The sequence below is a fragment of the Mytilinidion resinicola genome, assembly GCF_010093595.1.
Source record: "Mytilinidion resinicola strain CBS 304.34 unplaced genomic scaffold BDZ99scaffold_16, whole genome shotgun sequence".
NCBI lineage: Eukaryota > Fungi > Ascomycota > Dothideomycetes > Mytilinidiales > Mytilinidiaceae > Mytilinidion > Mytilinidion resinicola.
Genome location: NW_022985452.1, coordinates 876,323 through 893,830, shown reverse-complemented (window position 1 = coordinate 893,830; position 17,508 = coordinate 876,323). Strand labels below are relative to the sequence as shown.

The 17,508-nt window shown below is 53.7% G+C and overlaps 6 protein-coding genes across 6 annotated transcripts; 3 read left to right on the top strand and 3 right to left on the bottom strand.

Moving 5' to 3' along the window:
- Positions 1-975: 975 nt before the first annotated feature.
- BDZ99DRAFT_449225 (translation elongation factor Tu) lies at positions 976-2,939 on the bottom strand. Its single transcript, XM_033718106.1, has 5 exons — positions 2,701-2,939; positions 2,615-2,643; positions 2,304-2,566; positions 1,424-2,254; positions 976-1,365 (listed from the first exon to the last, which is right to left on the bottom strand). Exons 1-5 carry the CDS (start codon positions 2,870-2,872, stop codon positions 1,326-1,328), a joined length of 1,335 nt encoding a protein of 444 aa, XP_033573427.1. The 5' UTR covers positions 2,873-2,939; the 3' UTR covers positions 976-1,325.
- Positions 2,940-3,167: 228 nt separating this feature from the next.
- On the top strand, positions 3,168-5,026 carry BDZ99DRAFT_466032 (3-hydroxyisobutyryl-CoA hydrolase mitochondrial precursor). The gene is made up of 4 exons (XM_033720679.1): positions 3,168-3,401; positions 3,457-3,621; positions 3,671-4,080; positions 4,130-5,026. Exons 1-4 carry the CDS (start codon positions 3,348-3,350, stop codon positions 4,929-4,931), a joined length of 1,431 nt encoding a protein of 476 aa, XP_033573426.1. The 5' UTR covers positions 3,168-3,347; the 3' UTR covers positions 4,932-5,026.
- A 239-nt stretch (positions 5,027-5,265) lies between these two features.
- Positions 5,266-7,999, top strand: BDZ99DRAFT_394271 (vacuolar protein sorting-associated protein 16; the record flags this gene model as incomplete). The annotated part of the gene is made up of 6 exons (XM_033715882.1): positions 5,266-5,404; positions 5,465-5,571; positions 5,629-5,757; positions 5,805-6,298; positions 6,347-6,441; positions 6,489-7,999. The coding sequence occupies 6 exons, from the start codon at positions 5,266-5,268 to the stop codon at positions 7,997-7,999; spliced, it is 2,475 nt and encodes an 824-aa protein (XP_033573425.1).
- Positions 8,000-11,858: 3,859 nt separating this feature from the next.
- Positions 11,859-14,499, top strand: BDZ99DRAFT_538722 (acid protease). Its single transcript, XM_033726654.1, has 3 exons — positions 11,859-12,439; positions 12,492-13,003; positions 13,068-14,499. Exons 1-3 carry the CDS (start codon positions 12,300-12,302, stop codon positions 14,237-14,239), a joined length of 1,824 nt encoding a protein of 607 aa, XP_033573424.1. The 5' UTR covers positions 11,859-12,299; the 3' UTR covers positions 14,240-14,499.
- On the bottom strand, positions 14,420-15,325 carry BDZ99DRAFT_490254 (PTPLA-domain-containing protein; the record flags this gene model as incomplete). Its single annotated transcript, XM_033723041.1, has 4 exons — positions 14,420-14,496; positions 14,552-14,691; positions 14,777-14,993; positions 15,097-15,325. 4 exons carry the CDS (start codon positions 15,323-15,325, stop codon positions 14,420-14,422), a joined length of 663 nt encoding a protein of 220 aa, XP_033573423.1.
- Positions 15,326-15,530: 205 nt separating this feature from the next.
- On the bottom strand, positions 15,531-17,433 carry BDZ99DRAFT_95271 (uncharacterized protein). The gene is made up of 3 exons (XM_033729065.1): positions 17,135-17,433; positions 16,059-17,054; positions 15,531-16,005 (listed from the first exon to the last, which is right to left on the bottom strand). Exons 1-3 carry the CDS (start codon positions 17,363-17,365, stop codon positions 15,847-15,849), a joined length of 1,386 nt encoding a protein of 461 aa, XP_033573422.1. The 5' UTR covers positions 17,366-17,433; the 3' UTR covers positions 15,531-15,846.
- Positions 17,434-17,508: the final 75 nt, after the last annotated feature.

Here is a 17,508-nt window from a genome sequence, read left to right as displayed (position 1 = left end):
GACCGACCGCCTCTTGACCCTACTTCGTTGCTTCCCAGCCGGGCTCCTCCTCACAGCGGTGTGTCGAGTGTGCGCAAAAGATTCGGGAAGCCCTGCGGCGACGAAACAGTGTGTGCGCGCGGAAACTTATGCCCTTGTGGCTGCTGTAGATATGCCAGTTTTTGGTTAGACACGGGCGGGGGGTACCTGCTGCCCGCGATGGTTCCTGCACTGTATTTGGGTTCTTTGGGAGAAATACGTCGCGATTGAACTCGGATCAGTCGAGCTTTTTTTTTTTTTTTGGAGACGCTGCGTACCAACCAAGATGCGTAGCCACAAAGCGTGCTGGATAGAATGGGCTCGTGGTAGACTTGACTTCGCTGCTCTGGAAAAAAAAAAAAAAAAGGGGAAGGGGGGGCCCCCGGGGGGGGGGGGCGGAAGATACCCAGGGGTTGGAAGTTTGCAAATTCTTGCAGATCGAACCGTAGAGATGGGGGTTTTAGTTGGACGCTTTGTACATACCAAGCGGCGCGGACGACGCGTCGTTGCAGGTGTCGCAAATACTCTCCGATTGAATCATAGGAAACAGCATTTCTTAGACGCCTTGTTACCCCTGGTGGACCGACGACGCGTAGCTGGCAGGACGAACCAGCAGAACGGAGCTGAAATCGAAACACGGCAGGGTCTCTGGATTGGAAGCCACTCTGTCTACGCCAAGTAGGCTAACTTGACAAATTGCTCCTTGCGTTGGGAAAAGTCCCGGATCGAACCGTAGAGATACCTTTTTGTGAGACGTAGAGGGTTAGGCGGTGTGGACAACGCGTAGTTGCATTTGTTGCAAGTACTTCCCGATCGAACCGCAGAGGTTGAGATTTGTTAGCTGTGGCGTACCTCACCACACGTATATCGTGGCATGCACACCGTGTAGTTGCAATTGTTGCAAATACTCCCTAATCGAACCGCAGAGATAGACTTGTTAAACATCGCATACGTCATCACGTAGCTACCTCGTCGTCACTTCATACCACCACACCACCAACAGGACCCAAGCTTAGGTATTCATTATGATTTTTTTCCTATCTTTTCGTGAGACACAGTTTGTAGATGCCAAACAGCCTCTTGGCTTTCCCCAGACCTACTCTAGATCCATGCCCCCAGTAAAATACAGCATTGAACAACAGGAGGGGAAGAGGAGTGGAGCTGAGGAGGATCATCATCATTTTGTACAAATCCGGGCCAAGGTAGTCTAATGTACAATCGACAGTAGAGTGGGAGGAGGGTGACGCCGGGAAAGCCGTATATTCAACATCTTACACGTGAGGTAGAGAACGGGAGATGGGGTATGTTTAATCGAGCAAGCGTGTGACTAGGCCGGTTGCGACAGTCCTGAGGTAGATGTAAGTAGGTGATGGGGCGGATGTATGTAACGTGGGTTTAGACTTACCGACCACCCTCACGAATGTTAAATCGCTGACCAGGCTCGACCACAAGTGGTGCATGGAGTTGGGCCACCATTTCGACGTTGTCACCGGGCATGGCCATCTTGTCCGCAGCGTTCTCAGTGCCTTCAGGCCAGAACAGCTTGGCGGCTTCGTCGGCAGTCCGCACGTAGAGCTGAGGTCCGTAGTTCTCATGAAACCCAGTGTGACGGCCACCCTCGTCTTTGGTGAGGACATACATGGACACCAAGAACTTGGAGGCGGCCTTGGTAGTGCCCGGCATGGCCAGAACCATACCACGCTTGACATCTTCACGCTTGATGCCTCGGACTAGGATGCCAACGTTATCGCCAGCAATTGCCTCGGCCACAGACTTCTTGAAGGTCTCGATGTCGGTGACCTTTGTCTTTATGGGAGCAACACCCTTTCCGACCAGTTCGATATCAGAGTCCCTCTTTAGGACACCGCGCTCGACACGACCAGACACGACGGTACCACGTCCAGCGATGGAGAAGACGTCCTCGACGGACATGAGGAAGGGCTTGTCCGTCACACGCACGGGTTGTGGGATCCATTCGTCGACGGCCTTGAGGAGTTCGTCGATTTTCTGCTCGCCTATTTCTGGGTTTCGGCCCTCCAGCGCGCAGAGAGCGGAGCCCATGATAATGGGAGTTTCGTCGCCCTCGAATCCGTAGGAGGAGAGGAGCTCCCTCATTTCCATCTCCACAAGCTCCAACATCTCCTTGTCTTCAATCACATCGACCTTGTTGACGAAAACGACCAGTTTCTGGACACCGACCTGCCGCGCAAGGAGCAGATGCTCTCGGGTTTGAGGCCTATACCAGATCAGCATGGATACGGTATGCGCGGTGTATGTCTCCCTACATCTGGCCATCCGAAGCCGCCACCACGATGATACTGCCGTCCATGTTCGCCGCACCCGTAATCATGTTCTTGATGTAATCGGCGTGACCGGGGCAGTCGACGTGGGAGTAATGGCGGGCTTCGGTCTCGTACTCGATGTGAGCGGTGGCGATAGTGATACCACGCTTCCGCTCTTCGGGAGCTTTGTCAATGGCACCGTATGCGAGGAAGTTTGCCATGCCCTTTTCGGCCTGGCGCTTGGTGATGGCAGCGGTGAGGGTGGTCTATGAGAGTCAATGGCGAATTAGGGCTTATGCGAGGAGGAGTAAGACCTTTCCGTGATCAACATGTCCAATCGTACCTAATAAGCACTGAATCAGTATATACTTTCCCCCAACGATTGCCCATTGCTTCTTACCAATGTTGCAATGCGGCTTGGTGCGCTCGAACATGGCGGCGTAGTTCCTCACGGCTCCGACATATCGACTTCCACCCTGAGCACCGAGAGCTTGCTGTACGGGGTTCGTCGAGGGCTGGAAGCGCAGGGCGGTACGGCTGGTCCGCCAGAAAACACGAGTGAGGGCGGACATACTGGGAGCAACGGGAAACAATTACTAAAGAAACCGAGACGAATTGAGATGAGAGGGATGGATGGACGATGGGGGGTGAGGCGAGCAACGCGATTATTTTGTTAGCGCGAAATCGACATTTAGGGTCACGTGCCCAGGACCTGAGAGCTTCTGCTATAGCTTGCATCGTCGACCAGCCTTTGCTGCATTGGCGGGAAACGTCTCCCGGCTATTCGATATAATATCAATTCCTCGTCTGCCAGCTTTCTGTCCCTACTTCTGCACGCATCAACACCACAGCGGCCCCCCACATAACCAAGGGATAGCCTACCACTACTGCGGATACCCGAGGTTCGGAGACGTCTAAAAGGCCTGCGTCACAGTTCAAGTCCTTTTTCACGCGCATACCACGACGCCGCCATTCATGTCTCTCCGCACTTCCTTAAGACGCGCCACAACACCGCTGAGCTGGCACTCGCGGATGACATCCAGCACAATGCCGCTGAAAGCCAAAATTACACAGCCAGCCTGGGTCAAGGGCACCCGATATGTATGCGGAGCTCTCTTTGCGGTTGTCCGGGGGTCTGACTGACCATTCATTGCAGTACTCAACACCAACGGAGGATCTTCTAAAGGAACAGCCCGGTGACGAGGCCGACGATGTCATTTTCACTAACACCTACGGTGTGCGGAGCATTGAATTGAACCGGCCTAAGAAGCTCAACTCGCTCAATGGGTCCATGGCACGGAAGATAATACCTCGACTACAAGTACGAATTGGCCCTTCAATGAATCAAGACACATCTAATACATCTGCAGGAATGGCAAAACTCGCAGCTCGCAAACGTCGTGGTTATTAAAGGGAGCGGACGAGCCTTTTGCGCCGGTGGAGACGTCGCAGCCCTCGCCGAATGGAACACACAGGGGAAAGATGGTCAACAGAAGTCGACAGACTATTTCGGCCTCGAATACAAGCTCGACCATCTGATCGCGACCTACTCGAAACCGTACGTAGCGTTTATGGATGGAATCACAATGGGTGGAGGGGTGGGCTTGAGCGTGCATGCTCCGTTTCGGATAGCAACTGAGAACACCCTCTTCGCCATGCCGGAGACGACAATTGGCTTCTTCCCAGACGTTGGGGCCAGTTTCTTCCTGCCACGGATGGACGGCGAGATGGGGACATACCTAGCTTTGACGAGCGAGCAGCTTAAGGGAGTCGACGTTTTGTAAGTGGACTGCTTTCACGTTTCACGGCTTGATACTGATACCAAGCAGCTACCACGGAGTTGCCACCCACTACATCGACTCAGCCTCTCTCCCTGACCTAGAAGCACGTCTCGCCGAGCTCGTCTTCGCAGATCATCTCAGCCTTCAGGAACGCTACCGCATCGTAGACGCAACTATTGAGGAATACTGCACCGGCCTGCCCACCGACCGTGCACAAATATCTGGTAAGCTCCGCGAAGCCGTGGATCTGTGCTTCTCCGATGACCACCAGAACATCAAGGAGGTCTTCTCAGCCCTCGCAGCCGTCGAGAAAGCAAGTGATCCGGTTCTGTCTAATTGGGCAAAGAAGACGTCCGAGACGATGCATACGCGCTCTCCAACCTCAGTCCTCGTCACCCTGCAACAGATGCGTGTAGGCCAGTCATGGAACATTGCTGAAGCATTCCAAAACGAGTACAACATTGCTGCAAAGTTCATGGCACATGACGACTTCGTCGAAGGTGTGACTGCACGGCTGATACGCCGAATCAAGGAGCGTCCACAATGGAAACCGAATACGTTCGACGAAGTCAGCGCGGATGAAGTGTCTGACTTTTTCCGCCGATCGGAAACCCTACCTCTCATAAACCATGGTGAAGGGTCAACTTACAAGGAGTACCCTCACGAGTGGCTGAGCTTGCCGAGAGAGAGGGAAGTGCGACAAGTTGTCACGAAGGGCGAGCTTAAGACCGCGGATGAGATTGTCAACCACTTCGTAGAGCAGCGGAATGGGAAGCAGGGTGTGAGAGAAAAGGTCACGGAGATACTGGAGAGAATTATGGCAGGAGAGGGACTCGTGCGGACATCATGAGGCACAATCCGAGTTGTAGATCTGGCATATAGATGATCTTAATACAAGCGATTGTAGCATATTGTGAATAGAAGTCTACATCTTACCACTGCTCCTGAGTTGAGGCTTGTCAATGACGTACTTTGATTTCTATTTGGGTAACATGCATCACACCAAATGCCCTTCTAAGGACAGAGACTGTCATTGAGGTTCCCCTTAACCCACATAGCGCATGCTCTATCTTCATCACTAGGAGAATGGTTGTATCTAGGAGCTTGGGCCAACTGAATCCCAAACACCAAGCTTCCCACCTCCGCCATCACCTCCGCATCGCGACTATGCCAGCACGGTGACCATGTCAAAACCCACCGCCAACTGGGAGAAAGTCGGCGACAAATTCTACCGTAAAGTGCCTCTCTACAAGGAGGTTTTTGACTTGGATCTCGAGCTTGAAAACTACAAGGTTGTGGGGGCTCCGTATAGCGGTGCTGTGGGTAGGCTTCCGTTCCCACTGCAGAATCTTGGACTACTCCAATGCTAACATACTCTCCCAGCAATATACCGCGATGAGGACAAGATCCATTCGTATAGAGGCACTCAGGGCGCGAAATCGAGTATCGACATCTACAGCTGCGCGGGGAGCTTGATCAGGCGCATAAACGTAGGCTTCCGCGGGGATGCAGAAGTGGCATTCGGAGCCAGAGACTGACAGTCGCAGTGGGATAAAGGATCGATCAAAGGACTTGGATGGTCTGAAGACGAGAAATTGCTCGTTGTGACTGAGGATGGCACGGTGCGGTGCTATTACGACCTTCAGGGCGACTTTACGCCATTCACATTAGGCCATGTCAGTTTCTCCTAGCTATAGCACCTACCCAGCTAACAAATACGTAGGGCGCAGAAGACCACGGTGTTCTCGAGTGCCGCTTCTGGTCCTCCGGCTTCGTTGCCCTCCTGGGGAATAACCATCTCATCGCTGTAAACCGCTATGACGAACCGCGTCCCAAGCTCCTCGCTATACCACCCACAGAACCTGTCGTTTCGTGGTCTATAATACCTCCCGCATACTCCCTATCGCGGTCTGTGGAAGTAATACTCGCGATAGGGAAGACGCTGTTTGTGATTGATGCTACAGACGCAGAGGACCGTGACTTTACGGCTGGGCCGTTCCAGCACATCAGTGTCTCTCCAAGGGGAGAATTCCTGGCTTTCTATACAGAGGATGGAAAGGTGTGGGTTGTAAGCGGCGACTGGACGGAGAAGCTATCCGAGTACAATTCCAAAGCCAAGACGGTTCCGAAGGATATGCAATGGTGCGGAAGTAATGCTGTGGCTTTGGCTTGGGAAGATGAGGTGCATCTGATAGGGCCGAGAAGTGTGGCGACCAAGTAAGTAAGACGTGCCATTTTCATTTTTCACACTGCTAATGATTTCAGGTTTTATTACGATGCATGGATACATCTTCTACCAGATATGGATGGCATACGACTGCTTACTAACGACGTTTGCGAATACCTTCAGAAAGTTCCTGGTCAGTACATAAACCATGAAACATTGAATTTGACTGACTTTTGGCAGATGTGACGGAAGAAGTATTCCGACTGGGCTCCGAATCACCAGCTGCATACCTCCTAGAAGCTGCAGAGCAGCTAGAAAAGAAGTCACCAAAAGCCGATGACCTTATCCAGCTTATCCGCCCAAATCTTGCAGAGGCCGTCGATACCTGCGTAAAAGCCGCCGGCCACGAGTTCAATATACACTGGCAGAAGCAACTTCTAAAAGCCGCCTCGTTCGGCAAATCGGTCCTTGATCTGTACAGCAGCGACGACTTTGTAGATATGTGCGAGACGCTACGGGTTCTAAACGCCGCAAGATTCTACGAGATTGGGCTCCCTTTGAGTTACGACCAGTATAAGCGGCTTACCCCTGAGAAGCTTATCGAACGTCTAATCAACCGTCACGAATACCTATTAGCTCTCCGGATATCAGACTATCTACATCTACCAACAGACAAGATCTATGTCCATTGGGCGAGCCAAAAGGTCCGCGTGTCGATTGAAGATGAGGAGAGTATCTGCCGCCTAATTGTGCAAAAGTTGCATGGCAAAGCTGGGGTCAGCTTCGAGGAAATAGCAAGAGCGGCTTACGATGAAGGTCGTGCACGCCTCGCCACAGAGTTGCTGAACTACGAGCCTCGAGCAGGCAAGCAAGTCCCACTCCTCCTCGGCATGAAAGAAGACACCATCGCCCTCGACAAGGCCATCGAAAGCGGCGACACAGATCTAATCTACCACGTCCTCCTCCATCTCCGCAAAAAGCTCCCTCTCGCCTCCTTCTTCCGCACCATCAACTCCCGCCCCGTCGCCACCGCTCTCGTCGAATCCTCGGCCCGCTACCAAGACCGTGAACTCCTTAAAGACCTCTACTACCAGGACGACCGCCGCCTCGACGGTGCCAACCTCCTCATCGCCGAATCCCTCAACCAAACAAACACCCCCGCCCGCATCGACAAGCTCAAACTCGCTTCAAAGCTCCTCCAGGACTCCCGCGAGAATGCCTTCGCCGCCAAAGCCATCGACGACACCGCGAAGCTCCTCCGCATGCAGGACACCTTCGAGAAAGACCTCGGCCCCGGCTTCGTCGGCCTGAGCATCAACGAAACCATCTTCAACCTCGTCAAGGCCGGCCACACCAAGCGCGCCGCAAAGGTCCAGTCCGAGTTCAAAGTCCCCGAGCACACCTTCTGGTGGGTGCGCCTGCGCGCGCTCGTCGCCGCGCGCCACTGGAACGAGCTCGAGAGCTTAGGGCAGCAGCGCAAGTCGCCGATTGGGTGGGAGCCGTTCTTCAACGAGATCTTAGGCGCGGGAAACACGCGGGTCGCGAGCGGGTTTATCCCGAAGTGTACGGGGCTCAGCGTGCCGGAGCGGATCGAGATGTGGGTCAAGTGCGGCTTGGTGGTGAAGGCGGGCGAGGAGGCGCTGAAGGCGAAGAATCGGCCGGCGTTGGAGGAGCTCAGGGCGAAGGCCAGTGGGACGGCGATTGCGGAGATTGAGAGGCTGATTGGGATGTTGCCGCCTGTAAGGAAGTAGATAGCTTCAAGCTCTCTAGGGGTTTTATGTCTTTTCCGGATTTTTTTTGGAGTGTGCTGGGGTACTCCTGACGGTGGTGAGTGGGTGTACACATGTGATGTGCGGCGAGTGGTGAGTGGCATGTGTCGTGTGTCTTGTCACATGTTTGCAGGTTTTGGCGGACTTCTTCCAGGTACAAAGCCTCGTTGCCGTCGCGTTCTGACTTTCTTCTTCATGGGTCGTTGGGGGGGGGAGGGAGTGGTGGATCAAAAGAGAAAACAATGGGTCGAAGTATGGCTGGGAAGTCCAAAAAAGAGGGGGGGATCTTGCGTGATGGAGTGGGTGGGAGCTGTGGTGATCAAAAAGATGGCTAAACGAGATCGATGGGGTAGTGGTGGTGGAGTTGGCGCTGGGGCGCCAATGCCGCTCTTTAGGAAGTCGATGATGGAGAACATGCTCTCTACCTCGTAATGACTGACGAAGTGTCAAGGTAGCGATAGGGTATAGTATCGTTCTATGACATTAGTAAGTGTTAAAGACAGTAAGCATCATGATTCACGTTGAACTCCCACACGCTGCAGCGCTTGCCATCAGTCTGTTGGCTTTGAATCTACACTCCACTGCCGGCAGCATCACTGGGCCCCGCTTCCTTTTTGCACACCCCATGTCGAATACACCCCTCCAGTGTTGCATCCCACAGAGCCTCCCTTGATGGATCTTCCGAGTCTTGAGTCGACGCTTTTATAGCCAACAGAGGGAAACAGGCGAGATCATGAGTGAACACGTGCAAATGGATGCGTAGGTTATACCAGCAAACTGTATCTATCATACCTCTTCCTCGTATTATATCATCTCATCCATGTATATCATTACAGCACCCTCACCACTTTCCCAGGATCTACATCCTATACCACCCCACTCCTAGCATACCAGCCATCATAACCCCCTCCCTCCATGCCCTCGTCCTTCCGGCAGCGCCCGTGAACTGCGTAGGTAATTCGCCTGTGCCGGTTACCGCTACACTCACCGTTGCTGTTAGGATCGGAACGGTGCTCGTCAACGACGGCGCAATGACCACGACGCCCGACGGCCCAACCGTGATAGTTGTGCCAGAAACCGTAACCGCTGGACCCCCAACAGAGATAGTTGTACCGGGCGCCAGAACCACGCTGGAACCAGTCGGGCCAACTGTAAATGTCTGACCACCAACTGTTATCGTAGCGGGCGGAGGCAGCGATGGCGCTGGCAAGGGTGTCAACGGGATCGTCTGCGTGCCCACCACCACACTTGAGCCGCCCGAGGGGATGAAGACAGGAGTATTTGATACTGTTGCCGTCGCACCGCCGGGAGTCAATGTGGTTCCGCCAACGACGAAAACCGGGTTTGCGGGATCAGTGGGATTGGGCACGGCGGTGATAGCGCTGCTGCCGATTGTGATGACAGGGGGAGAAGCTGCAGGCGCGGTTGGACCTTTTACGATCTGAGTAGTTCCCCCAACGACCTGTGTTGTGCCCCCTACAATCTGTGTTGTCCCCCCAACGATCTGAGTCGTCCCCTTTACAACCTGAGTTGTTCCAGCAACTATTTTTGTTGTGCCTGCGACCACCTGTGTAGTGCCACCGATGACGACCACAGAAGAGGCTGGGGGAGGCACTTGCAGAGCAGAAGAAGCTGGAGGCCCAGGCTGTCCAGGGTCTACCGCGGTACTGCCTGGGTCTCCGACTGTACTTGGAGGTTGAGGCTGGCTTGGGTCCTGGGCACCAGTAGCCGGATCCGAGGGACTTTTTCCCGGCTCTGCCACGCTCGTCCCCGGATCCACCACGGTTGTGGCTGGATCAGCTGGGTCGGATGATGGCGAAATGGGAGGTGGAGCATCTACTGGTGTAGAGGAAGGCGGAGGCGGAGACGGAGCATCTACTGGCGTAGAGGAAGGCGGAGGTGGGTGCGGAGGAGGATCAGCAGCAGATGTCGGAGTAGTATCAGAAAGCACAGGAACGGAGCTAGTCGGCGGCGCGATCGTTGGCGTAGAAGAAGCTGGGGCAGCGGTTGTTGGTACAAGCAGTCCCCCCTGCGTGAGCGTCTTCGGGGGGTCGTAAAACCCGCCATCGTAGCCCGCCTCGCAAGAAGCCCATGCCGATTGAAGCCCCTGAACCCTCGTGGGGATGGCAAGGATCGGGTGGCATGGGTCGCCAATATCGTCTTCGTTGAAGAAGGCGTCCGAGAAGTAATAATAGCCTGCTATCGTTGAGCAGTTCTGTCCGAGGTCTGCCCAGGTAATTGGTGCCGGAGGGGGTAGACTCGTAGCGCCTTCTACATCGGGACTGCTGGTTTCGTCGTAGAACGTGCAGTTCTCAGTAGTTATCCAGTCCCGTACGGTACTTATTTCGCTTGCATCAAGGGCGATGGTGGTGTTATAAAGCGCCTAGTAAGCAAGTTAATATCGTGAAGAAGACTGCTGAACATGTCTTTTGGAAACACTTACGGTTCCCACCTGTCCGCAAAAGTCTGTAGCACCTAAGGACGTGAATGCGATATAAACGCTCGGAGAAATGAACGTAAAGCCGGTGTCAGGATCCACGTAAATCCCACTACCATTACCACTGATTGCAGCAGCAGTAGCTGCTGGCGCTTTGACCTGATCAGACCAGTAGAAGAGCTGAATAGTCTGCGCAGTCAACGTGCAATGTCCACAGCATGGCGGTGAAGGGGTGAAATTGTCTCCAGCCACGGCAATCCCTAGCCACAGTTATTAGTAGGGACGAACTATGAATGTAGCTTGGCTTACGTACTGGTGTCAGTCACGGTGTAATACGATTCCGCTGTGATCACACTGGCGAGTGTTCCTGTCCCATATATGCCTGAATTATAAGTTCGGGTGACTGTATAATAGCTCGTTATGCTGGCGGACGCATAGTAGTTAGAATAGCTGGTGAGGCTCGCATAGCAGTAGGACTTGATGCAAGGGTCCGCGTAGTCGTAGAACCAGCCGTCATCGTCGTCATCACCGTATATGGCACTACAGCCAGACGACGTCAGGAAGGACACTGCGGTCGGGGTCCTCGGATAGGTAGTTGGACACGTGTTGGTAGAGTTCGATACCGCTTTCTCAATGTCAGTACGCGCGTATTGCAGCATAGTGAGGGCAAAGAATGGAAGCGTTGACTAGAAAGTCAACAGCGCCGAGCTGATTTACTGAATGAAACACGCTACAATGCCCAACATATATTGAGGTATATTTATTTGGAGGGTTTCTCAACGCATGCTACAGCACTGTTGGACTTCAATCCAGCTCGCGGTAGGAACCTGGAGCGCAGCTCTGTTTCAGAACGAGAGAAAAAGTGGACTCACGTTTTCGGCGAGGAAATCCAACATGTCGCCGGGTGGCGAATGCATCACTTCTATCGCACAGGAGTAGCATTAAGAGGATGAAGCAATACGAATACATCTTGTCCTTTACTGGCCCAGTAAAAAGTAGCTGCAAAGGATTGAAGGAAGCTATGAGTGCTCCAAAGGGCGGTCATGGTGGGTCTAACTTACTAACATAACGTCGACACTCGGGCTACGAATGTGAGAGCCGCTCTGGATGCAGGCACACGGCCATGTGCAGCTGTCCCGACGTGCGTGAACTGGTTCCTGGGACTCCCGGGTGTGCTGACTGCTTGACGCCACCGAGGCTTCTGGAGCTGGGATGGTCCATTGTACCATAGTATTCGGTCGTAGAAGCGTGCAGCAGTCAGCAGGTACATCTTGAAGCTCCATAGCTCGATGCCTTAGGTTCGGGATGGTATGCCGAATGCGGCATCTTCTGGCTTGGCAGTACGCTGACGAAGCATAAACGAGGGCATGGGCGCGACGAGAGTGTATCGAGTTCTTGGCCTGTGGAACGAATGGAAGGACAAGTAGATATTAAACTAGATCTGGAGCCGCCCTTCCGAGTTCTCTTACGCCCCGAATAGGCAATAATTGAAAAGCAGCCTGGGCTTTGCGATACTTGGGGCGAAAGAAAACTTGGAACCAGCCTCCACACATTAGGTTCTGTTCCTCGGTATCCATGCTAATGCCCTGCCTAATTCGCCTACCCTAGCCGCATGAACCGACTTCCCGCTCCCGGTTCGGCCCTCTCAGGGTCGTGGCTGCAGGTGTCGCCCTCGTGCTCCTTCGACGGCGCGGGCAGGGCGTTCCCTAGCTAAGCTAGATGGCGATGTTATTATATTCCCGATGAGTAAAAGTGCAGCTGATTTGTCTCTTGGTGCCGAGAGCTGCCCACGTTCTTTCCTGTCAGTTACCTCCACCCCCCGCATCCAATGCACGTTCTTCTGGTATGAGGATGAAGCCCTTTGGGTACCATGGAGCTGCGATTCTCTTGACCATAGCATCGAAAGCTGCGGGCTATGTGCTGGGAGAGAACCTCGTCTTGCGTGATGAGACCAACACCACGATTCCAGCTCCTGTGGTAGCTAGGTAATGAGACCACTACCCCACCATTGGTGCACAAATTGCTGAATGCTTCTAGTGTGTCGCAGTACTGGGAGGGTAATGATGGTCCATGGTCATCGTTCGCGATCCAAGTAGGCAAGACAGCTCAGAATGTGCGCGTCTTCCCATCGACCGCATCGACCTCGACACTAGTAGTCATAAACGTCGGTTGCCCGGAAGATGCGCCGAGCAACTGTAAAGATGCGCGAGGAGGGCTCTTCAACAAGAACAACTCCCTAACGTGGGTTCCCAACTCCATCTTTGACGTCGGCATCGAAGAGAACCTCGGCTTTAATGTATTCGGGGACTTTGGATTCGACACAGTGACTCTGGGATGGCAAGGAAGTGGCGGGCCCACCGTGGAGCATTCCATAGTCGCTGGGTTGGGCGATACTACTATGACATGGCTTGGAGTGCTTGGCTTGAATCCGCGGCCAACGAACTTCTCAACTTTTGTGAATAACCCGCAAGTTAGTCTGGTCCAGTCGTTGAAGAACCAAGAGGCCATACCTAGCGTTTCCTGGGCGTATACCGCAGGCGCCCAATACCGTGAGCCTTTCATGTATTAGCAGATCTCGGTTCTGAAAGCTAGACACTGACTTACCGTTTTCAGGTCTCGACAAGATCTATGGCTCTCTCATTTTCGGGGGCTACGACACGTCCCGTTTCACACCAAGCACCCTCACCTTTCCCTTCTACGAGGACATCTCCCGCAACCTTGTTGTAGGTGTACAGAAGATCTCTTCCTCAGGAACCTCTTTGCTAGAGACCGGAGTCTTTGCCTTCATCGACTCCACTCTCCCGTACTTTTATCTGCCCACCTCAGCCTGCTCCGCCTTCGAGACAGCATTTGGCCTGACCTGGAACTCCACTTCCGAGCTCTACCTTGTGAACTCTACACAGCATGCCTCCCTCTTGAAGCAGAACGCGAACATCACTTTCACTCTTGGCACCACCACCTCCGGTGGCGAAACCGTGGACATTGTCCTGCCATACGCCGCGTTCGATCTGAACATATCTTGGCCACACGTCGAGGAAACGACGCGCTACTTTCCTCTCAAACGCGCGACAAACGACACGCAGTACACGCTTGGCCGGGCATTTCTGCAGGAGGCGTATTTGATTGCCGATTATGAGCGGTTCAACTTCTCCGTGCACCCGTGCAAATGGGAACCGAATGCGAAATCGAGTATTGTTGCCATTCGGTCGGTTAACGATACGACTGAGAATCCTTCTAATACGACGACTCCCACGGGGAACAAAGGCGGATCGCATTCTTCGTCGCTTGGAGGCGGCACAATCGCTGGTATCGTTATTGGAGCTATCACAGGCGCAGCCATTCTCGGGGCCGGGTGGTATCTCATGCGCCGCCGCGGTCTGTGTGGGTGCGGGGAGCCATCCGAGCTCGATGCAACCGAAACAGAGCGGGAACAGAACCGACCCGCTGTGCCGTTGGATATTATTCGGGCGCAGAAGGCGGGTGATGAGCAAGAACTTGATAGCTCAGGAATCCACGAGCTGCCGTCGCACCATAAATTCGGGGTGCTGGAGGCGCCAGGGGGCGATGAAACATTCCCGAAGCCTTCCGAGTTGGATGAACAAAGAGCTCGACAGGGACGTTTTTCTGAGGTCTTTGAGATGGATTCGGGGCCGATAGTGAGAATAGAACCGCCGACAGCAATCGAGACAGAGGCACCGGATTTGCCAACACCTGGACAGCTGGAAGCTGTTGAGAGAGCACAGGAAAGAAGAGTTGGGCATGATGATCAAGACGAAGAAAGATAGAAGAGATTGAGTCAACGTAAGCTGTGAATGAGGAGAAAGCAGACGTCGGCGCTGTGTGTGGAAAGCAGTATATATGTTGGGTCGTAATTACATAATGTACAGTACAGCACCAGGACATTAACTAAGTCGTTGCACACTTACTTAGCACCATTTGCGACGCCTCAGGGAGCTTGTAAGAATCTACTGCTTCGCCTTGCCCTTGCCGCGCATGACGCGTCGCCGCTGGCTCATCATATAGGTATATAGCATATATGCGCCTGGGAGAGCATTCATTAGCCTCCAAAGGCAACAAGACGAGCCGCACCGACTTACCAGGCACATAGGTCGCCAGCACGCCCCAAAGAGCATACCCAAAGAGAGGATTCCACTCCGAAGCCGGCGCAATAGCTTTATAGATCAACCAACATTCGCTCGAGATTCCGATGGGATAGAGAAGGAAGAAGGTGTTGTATCTATACCAGCAATGATTAGCTCTTTATGTCTGGTCTCCCTTCAATGCTCTCTGACATCTGATGTGAAGCGAAAAGAGAAACGCACCTCATCCAGCTCAGCACCCCTGGAACCCCCACCCCACCCAGCACAAATACAAAATACGAGTACCGCACCACCTCTGTCACCGACCACGCCAGCAGCATACTCGAGTAGGCCGGGCTGTTCGCCGTAGTCTGTGGGAAGTTGTATCCCACGCCCCATGTCAGCAGGATGCGGCTCGCGACTTGGGTTAAGGTCGTGAAGATGGGGGCGCGGACGATGCCTTGTAAGCGTTAGCCAGCATCCAGATTCTCGGTTGCTATTCCCATCTCTTCGGAAGACCCGGTTTGCCCCGCGATTGACGTGTATATTGAGATGGCACTCACCAACCAAGCTATGCACAACCTCGAGCAATGCGCCCGTCTGGACCAGTCTCGTAAAGCTCTCCAGCCCTTGATACACCTTTCCCGTCTCCGCCGCCTTCACTGGTCCACCATTATCCTTACTGATCAGCACAACACGGCCCAGCACCGTGAGCCAGAGCACTGCGGAGACAAAGTTATAGGCGAGGAGGTAGTTTGTTTTCGCGCTGGTGGGTCGGGATTGAGTTGACATTCTGGGGGTAGGACGCGACTGGAGGGAGCTCTGTCCAGTGATCTGGAGGGAAAGTCTGCCGCTTGAAGTGGGCATTAATTTCTGGGGAGTGGTGAATTTCTGGTGAGAGCTTGAAGCTCAACGGATGTGAGATGGGACAGGCATGCTTAGCGCGCTAACCCCGGAAACGCCGAGGCTCTTCACACATCAAAAGCAGCTTCGTACCTGAGCCCTGGGCAAAGAATTCGAAATTGCAGTTAGATTCTAAATATTCCAGAGAAGTACCATTATACAGCACTAGCCTACATACAGTCGAAATCGTAATACCGCCGAAGGTCCTATACCATGACCATTGCCGCCCCCTGCCAACAAACTCCCAAACCAGATCTTGAGCCCGAGTCCCAGGGTTATGCAAAGCGACAACAAGAAACAAGAAAAAGTGACCCTATGATAGGAGTATGCTGGTGAGAGCTAACGAAATTGAAACGCTCAATTGTAAGTGTAAGCTCGTTGAAAGAACCAGCGCATTCAGACACGGTCTTTCATAGGTAAACTTGAATCATAGAAGTCTTGTGGTGCACCTTTTTGTCGCATCCTTCAGCAACACAGGTTTTGAATGCTGGTGGAAGGTTATCGGTAGATCTGCTCTTCGTCTTTCGCCCTTTGAGTTGACGGTGTGTTGTACATTCGCCACAATAGACCTGCGCAAAATTAGCATCCGGAACGTCCTACACTAGAATCCAGGAATACTGACATGACCACATCCTTTCACAAGCCAGACCTGTTTCTTGAGATCCGAGTCCCCAGTACACAGTTCGTCCTTGCAATTCGGGCATATCAGAATTTCGTCTTCCACTGGCGATCTCGTAAAGCCTTTCGGCGCTGGGTCGGGCTTCTTGTACGTTGGTGGCGGTGGTGGTGGACGTTCCCTCTCTAGGCCCATGTCGAAACCCACCGCCGCAAAGTTCAAATCTGGCGCAGCAAACTGAATGATGTTCCGCGGACGTCCACCAGTCCGCAGCTCAGGCGCACGCACCGCACCGCCCATCCCCATAACTCGCCACAACTCTCCTCCTGCCAACGCCCCAACAAAGCCTTGCCGCAAGCTTTCCATCCTCATTATGTTTCCCATTCGTCGTCCATATGCCAAGTCCAACGCCCCCGTTCTGAAAGGATCATCCCGTTCATCATGCTCGTGACGCCCAAGTGCTCGGAGCATGTTGTCGTCTGTTAGATCGATATCGGCATGGCGGAGATTGGGATTCGGAAGGTGTCGGCGCGGTGGATCGATCGTGCGCGCAGAGACAAACTCCACATCCGGGCTCGCTGGTACTTGTGAGGTATTCTCTGGTCGATAGGAGGATGATTGCCCGGGCACGTCATCCAGATGTTCGACGTCAATAATCTCTCGGTGATAGCGCGGGGGCCGTGAAGCACGAATAGAGGCCGTTTCTATGGGCTCTGGTGGTCGAGAAGGCCCCGCATCGTCCGCTGTTAGATCAATGACGTCCATATCCGCATTGCGTGATGTCGAAGCAACCGGTCGCCTGAAGTCCATGCCGTCTCCTGCGTATCTCTCTCTGTGTATGCGAGGGAGCTCGATTCCCGTGAGGCGGTCGAATTCTGGGAGGCGGCGTTGAGGCGGGCGTGGGTTTGAACTGGACTCCTCTGAGGTGGAGCGGACGCGTAGGAATGGGCTGCTACTCCAAGAAGAGGACGACCTTTCGCCGTCCATGTGATTCCGAGTCCTCTGCGGGGGAGCACAGTCAGTCTCGCGGGTTATGGAAGCGCATCTGGCAGACCAGCGCTTGAATTCGGGGCTCTGCATACCTTATGTCTGTGCGAGCAACCGTAGTACGAGTCGTCGTCCATGCTCTGCAGCGGTTCGATGAGGCCCAAGGTTGAAGAGAGGTTGGCGCGAGTAGGAGCTAGATCGGGCCAAATTACAGGAGGAGGCGGGTGTCGGTGCGTTTGTGTCCACGGACTGCTGAGTTGTTGTGTACAGCGGGTTTGGTGGTGGCAAGGGTTCGGGCGTCGATTACCACGAGCGGCGCATGTCATTCCATCCCATCAGAACAAAGATGAAAGTGAGGAAAGCGACATGCGCGCTCGTTGGATTTGTCACGCTGGAGGAAGCCCGTCGACCGAACCACTAGGCTACCGAAGTTCACGTTGCTCGCCATGCGCCTGTCACGAGGGAGTGA

Coding starts and splice junctions, on each gene's coding strand:
- BDZ99DRAFT_449225 (XM_033718106.1), bottom strand. CDS start 2,872: ATGTCCGCCCTCACTCGTGTTTTCTGGCGGACCAGCCGTACCGCCCTG. Junction 2,644..2,700: donor CAAGCCGCATTGCAACATTG/GTAAGAAGCAAT, acceptor AGTGCTTATTAG/GTACGATTGGACATGTTGAT. Junction 2,255..2,303: donor GCGGCTTCGGATGGCCAGAT/GTAGGGAGACAT, acceptor GATCTGGTATAG/GCCTCAAACCCGAGAGCATC.
- BDZ99DRAFT_466032 (XM_033720679.1), top strand. CDS start 3,348: ATGCCGCTGAAAGCCAAAATTACACAGCCAGCCTGGGTCAAGGGCACC. Junction 3,402..3,456: donor GGGTCAAGGGCACCCGATAT/GTATGCGGAGCT, acceptor CATTCATTGCAG/TACTCAACACCAACGGAGGA. Junction 3,622..3,670: donor AGATAATACCTCGACTACAA/GTACGAATTGGC, acceptor ATACATCTGCAG/GAATGGCAAAACTCGCAGCT.
- BDZ99DRAFT_538722 (XM_033726654.1), top strand. CDS start 12,300: ATGAGGATGAAGCCCTTTGGGTACCATGGAGCTGCGATTCTCTTGACC. Junction 12,440..12,491: donor CCAGCTCCTGTGGTAGCTAG/GTAATGAGACCA, acceptor GAATGCTTCTAG/TGTGTCGCAGTACTGGGAGG. Junction 13,004..13,067: donor TACCGCAGGCGCCCAATACC/GTGAGCCTTTCA, acceptor TACCGTTTTCAG/GTCTCGACAAGATCTATGGC.
- BDZ99DRAFT_95271 (XM_033729065.1), bottom strand. CDS start 17,365: ATGACATGCGCCGCTCGTGGTAATCGACGCCCGAACCCTTGCCACCAC. Junction 17,055..17,134: donor GTTGCTCGCACAGACATAAG/GTATGCAGAGCC, acceptor GCTCCCCCGCAG/AGGACTCGGAATCACATGGA. Junction 16,006..16,058: donor TTGTGAAAGGATGTGGTCAT/GTCAGTATTCCT, acceptor AATTTTGCGCAG/GTCTATTGTGGCGAATGTAC.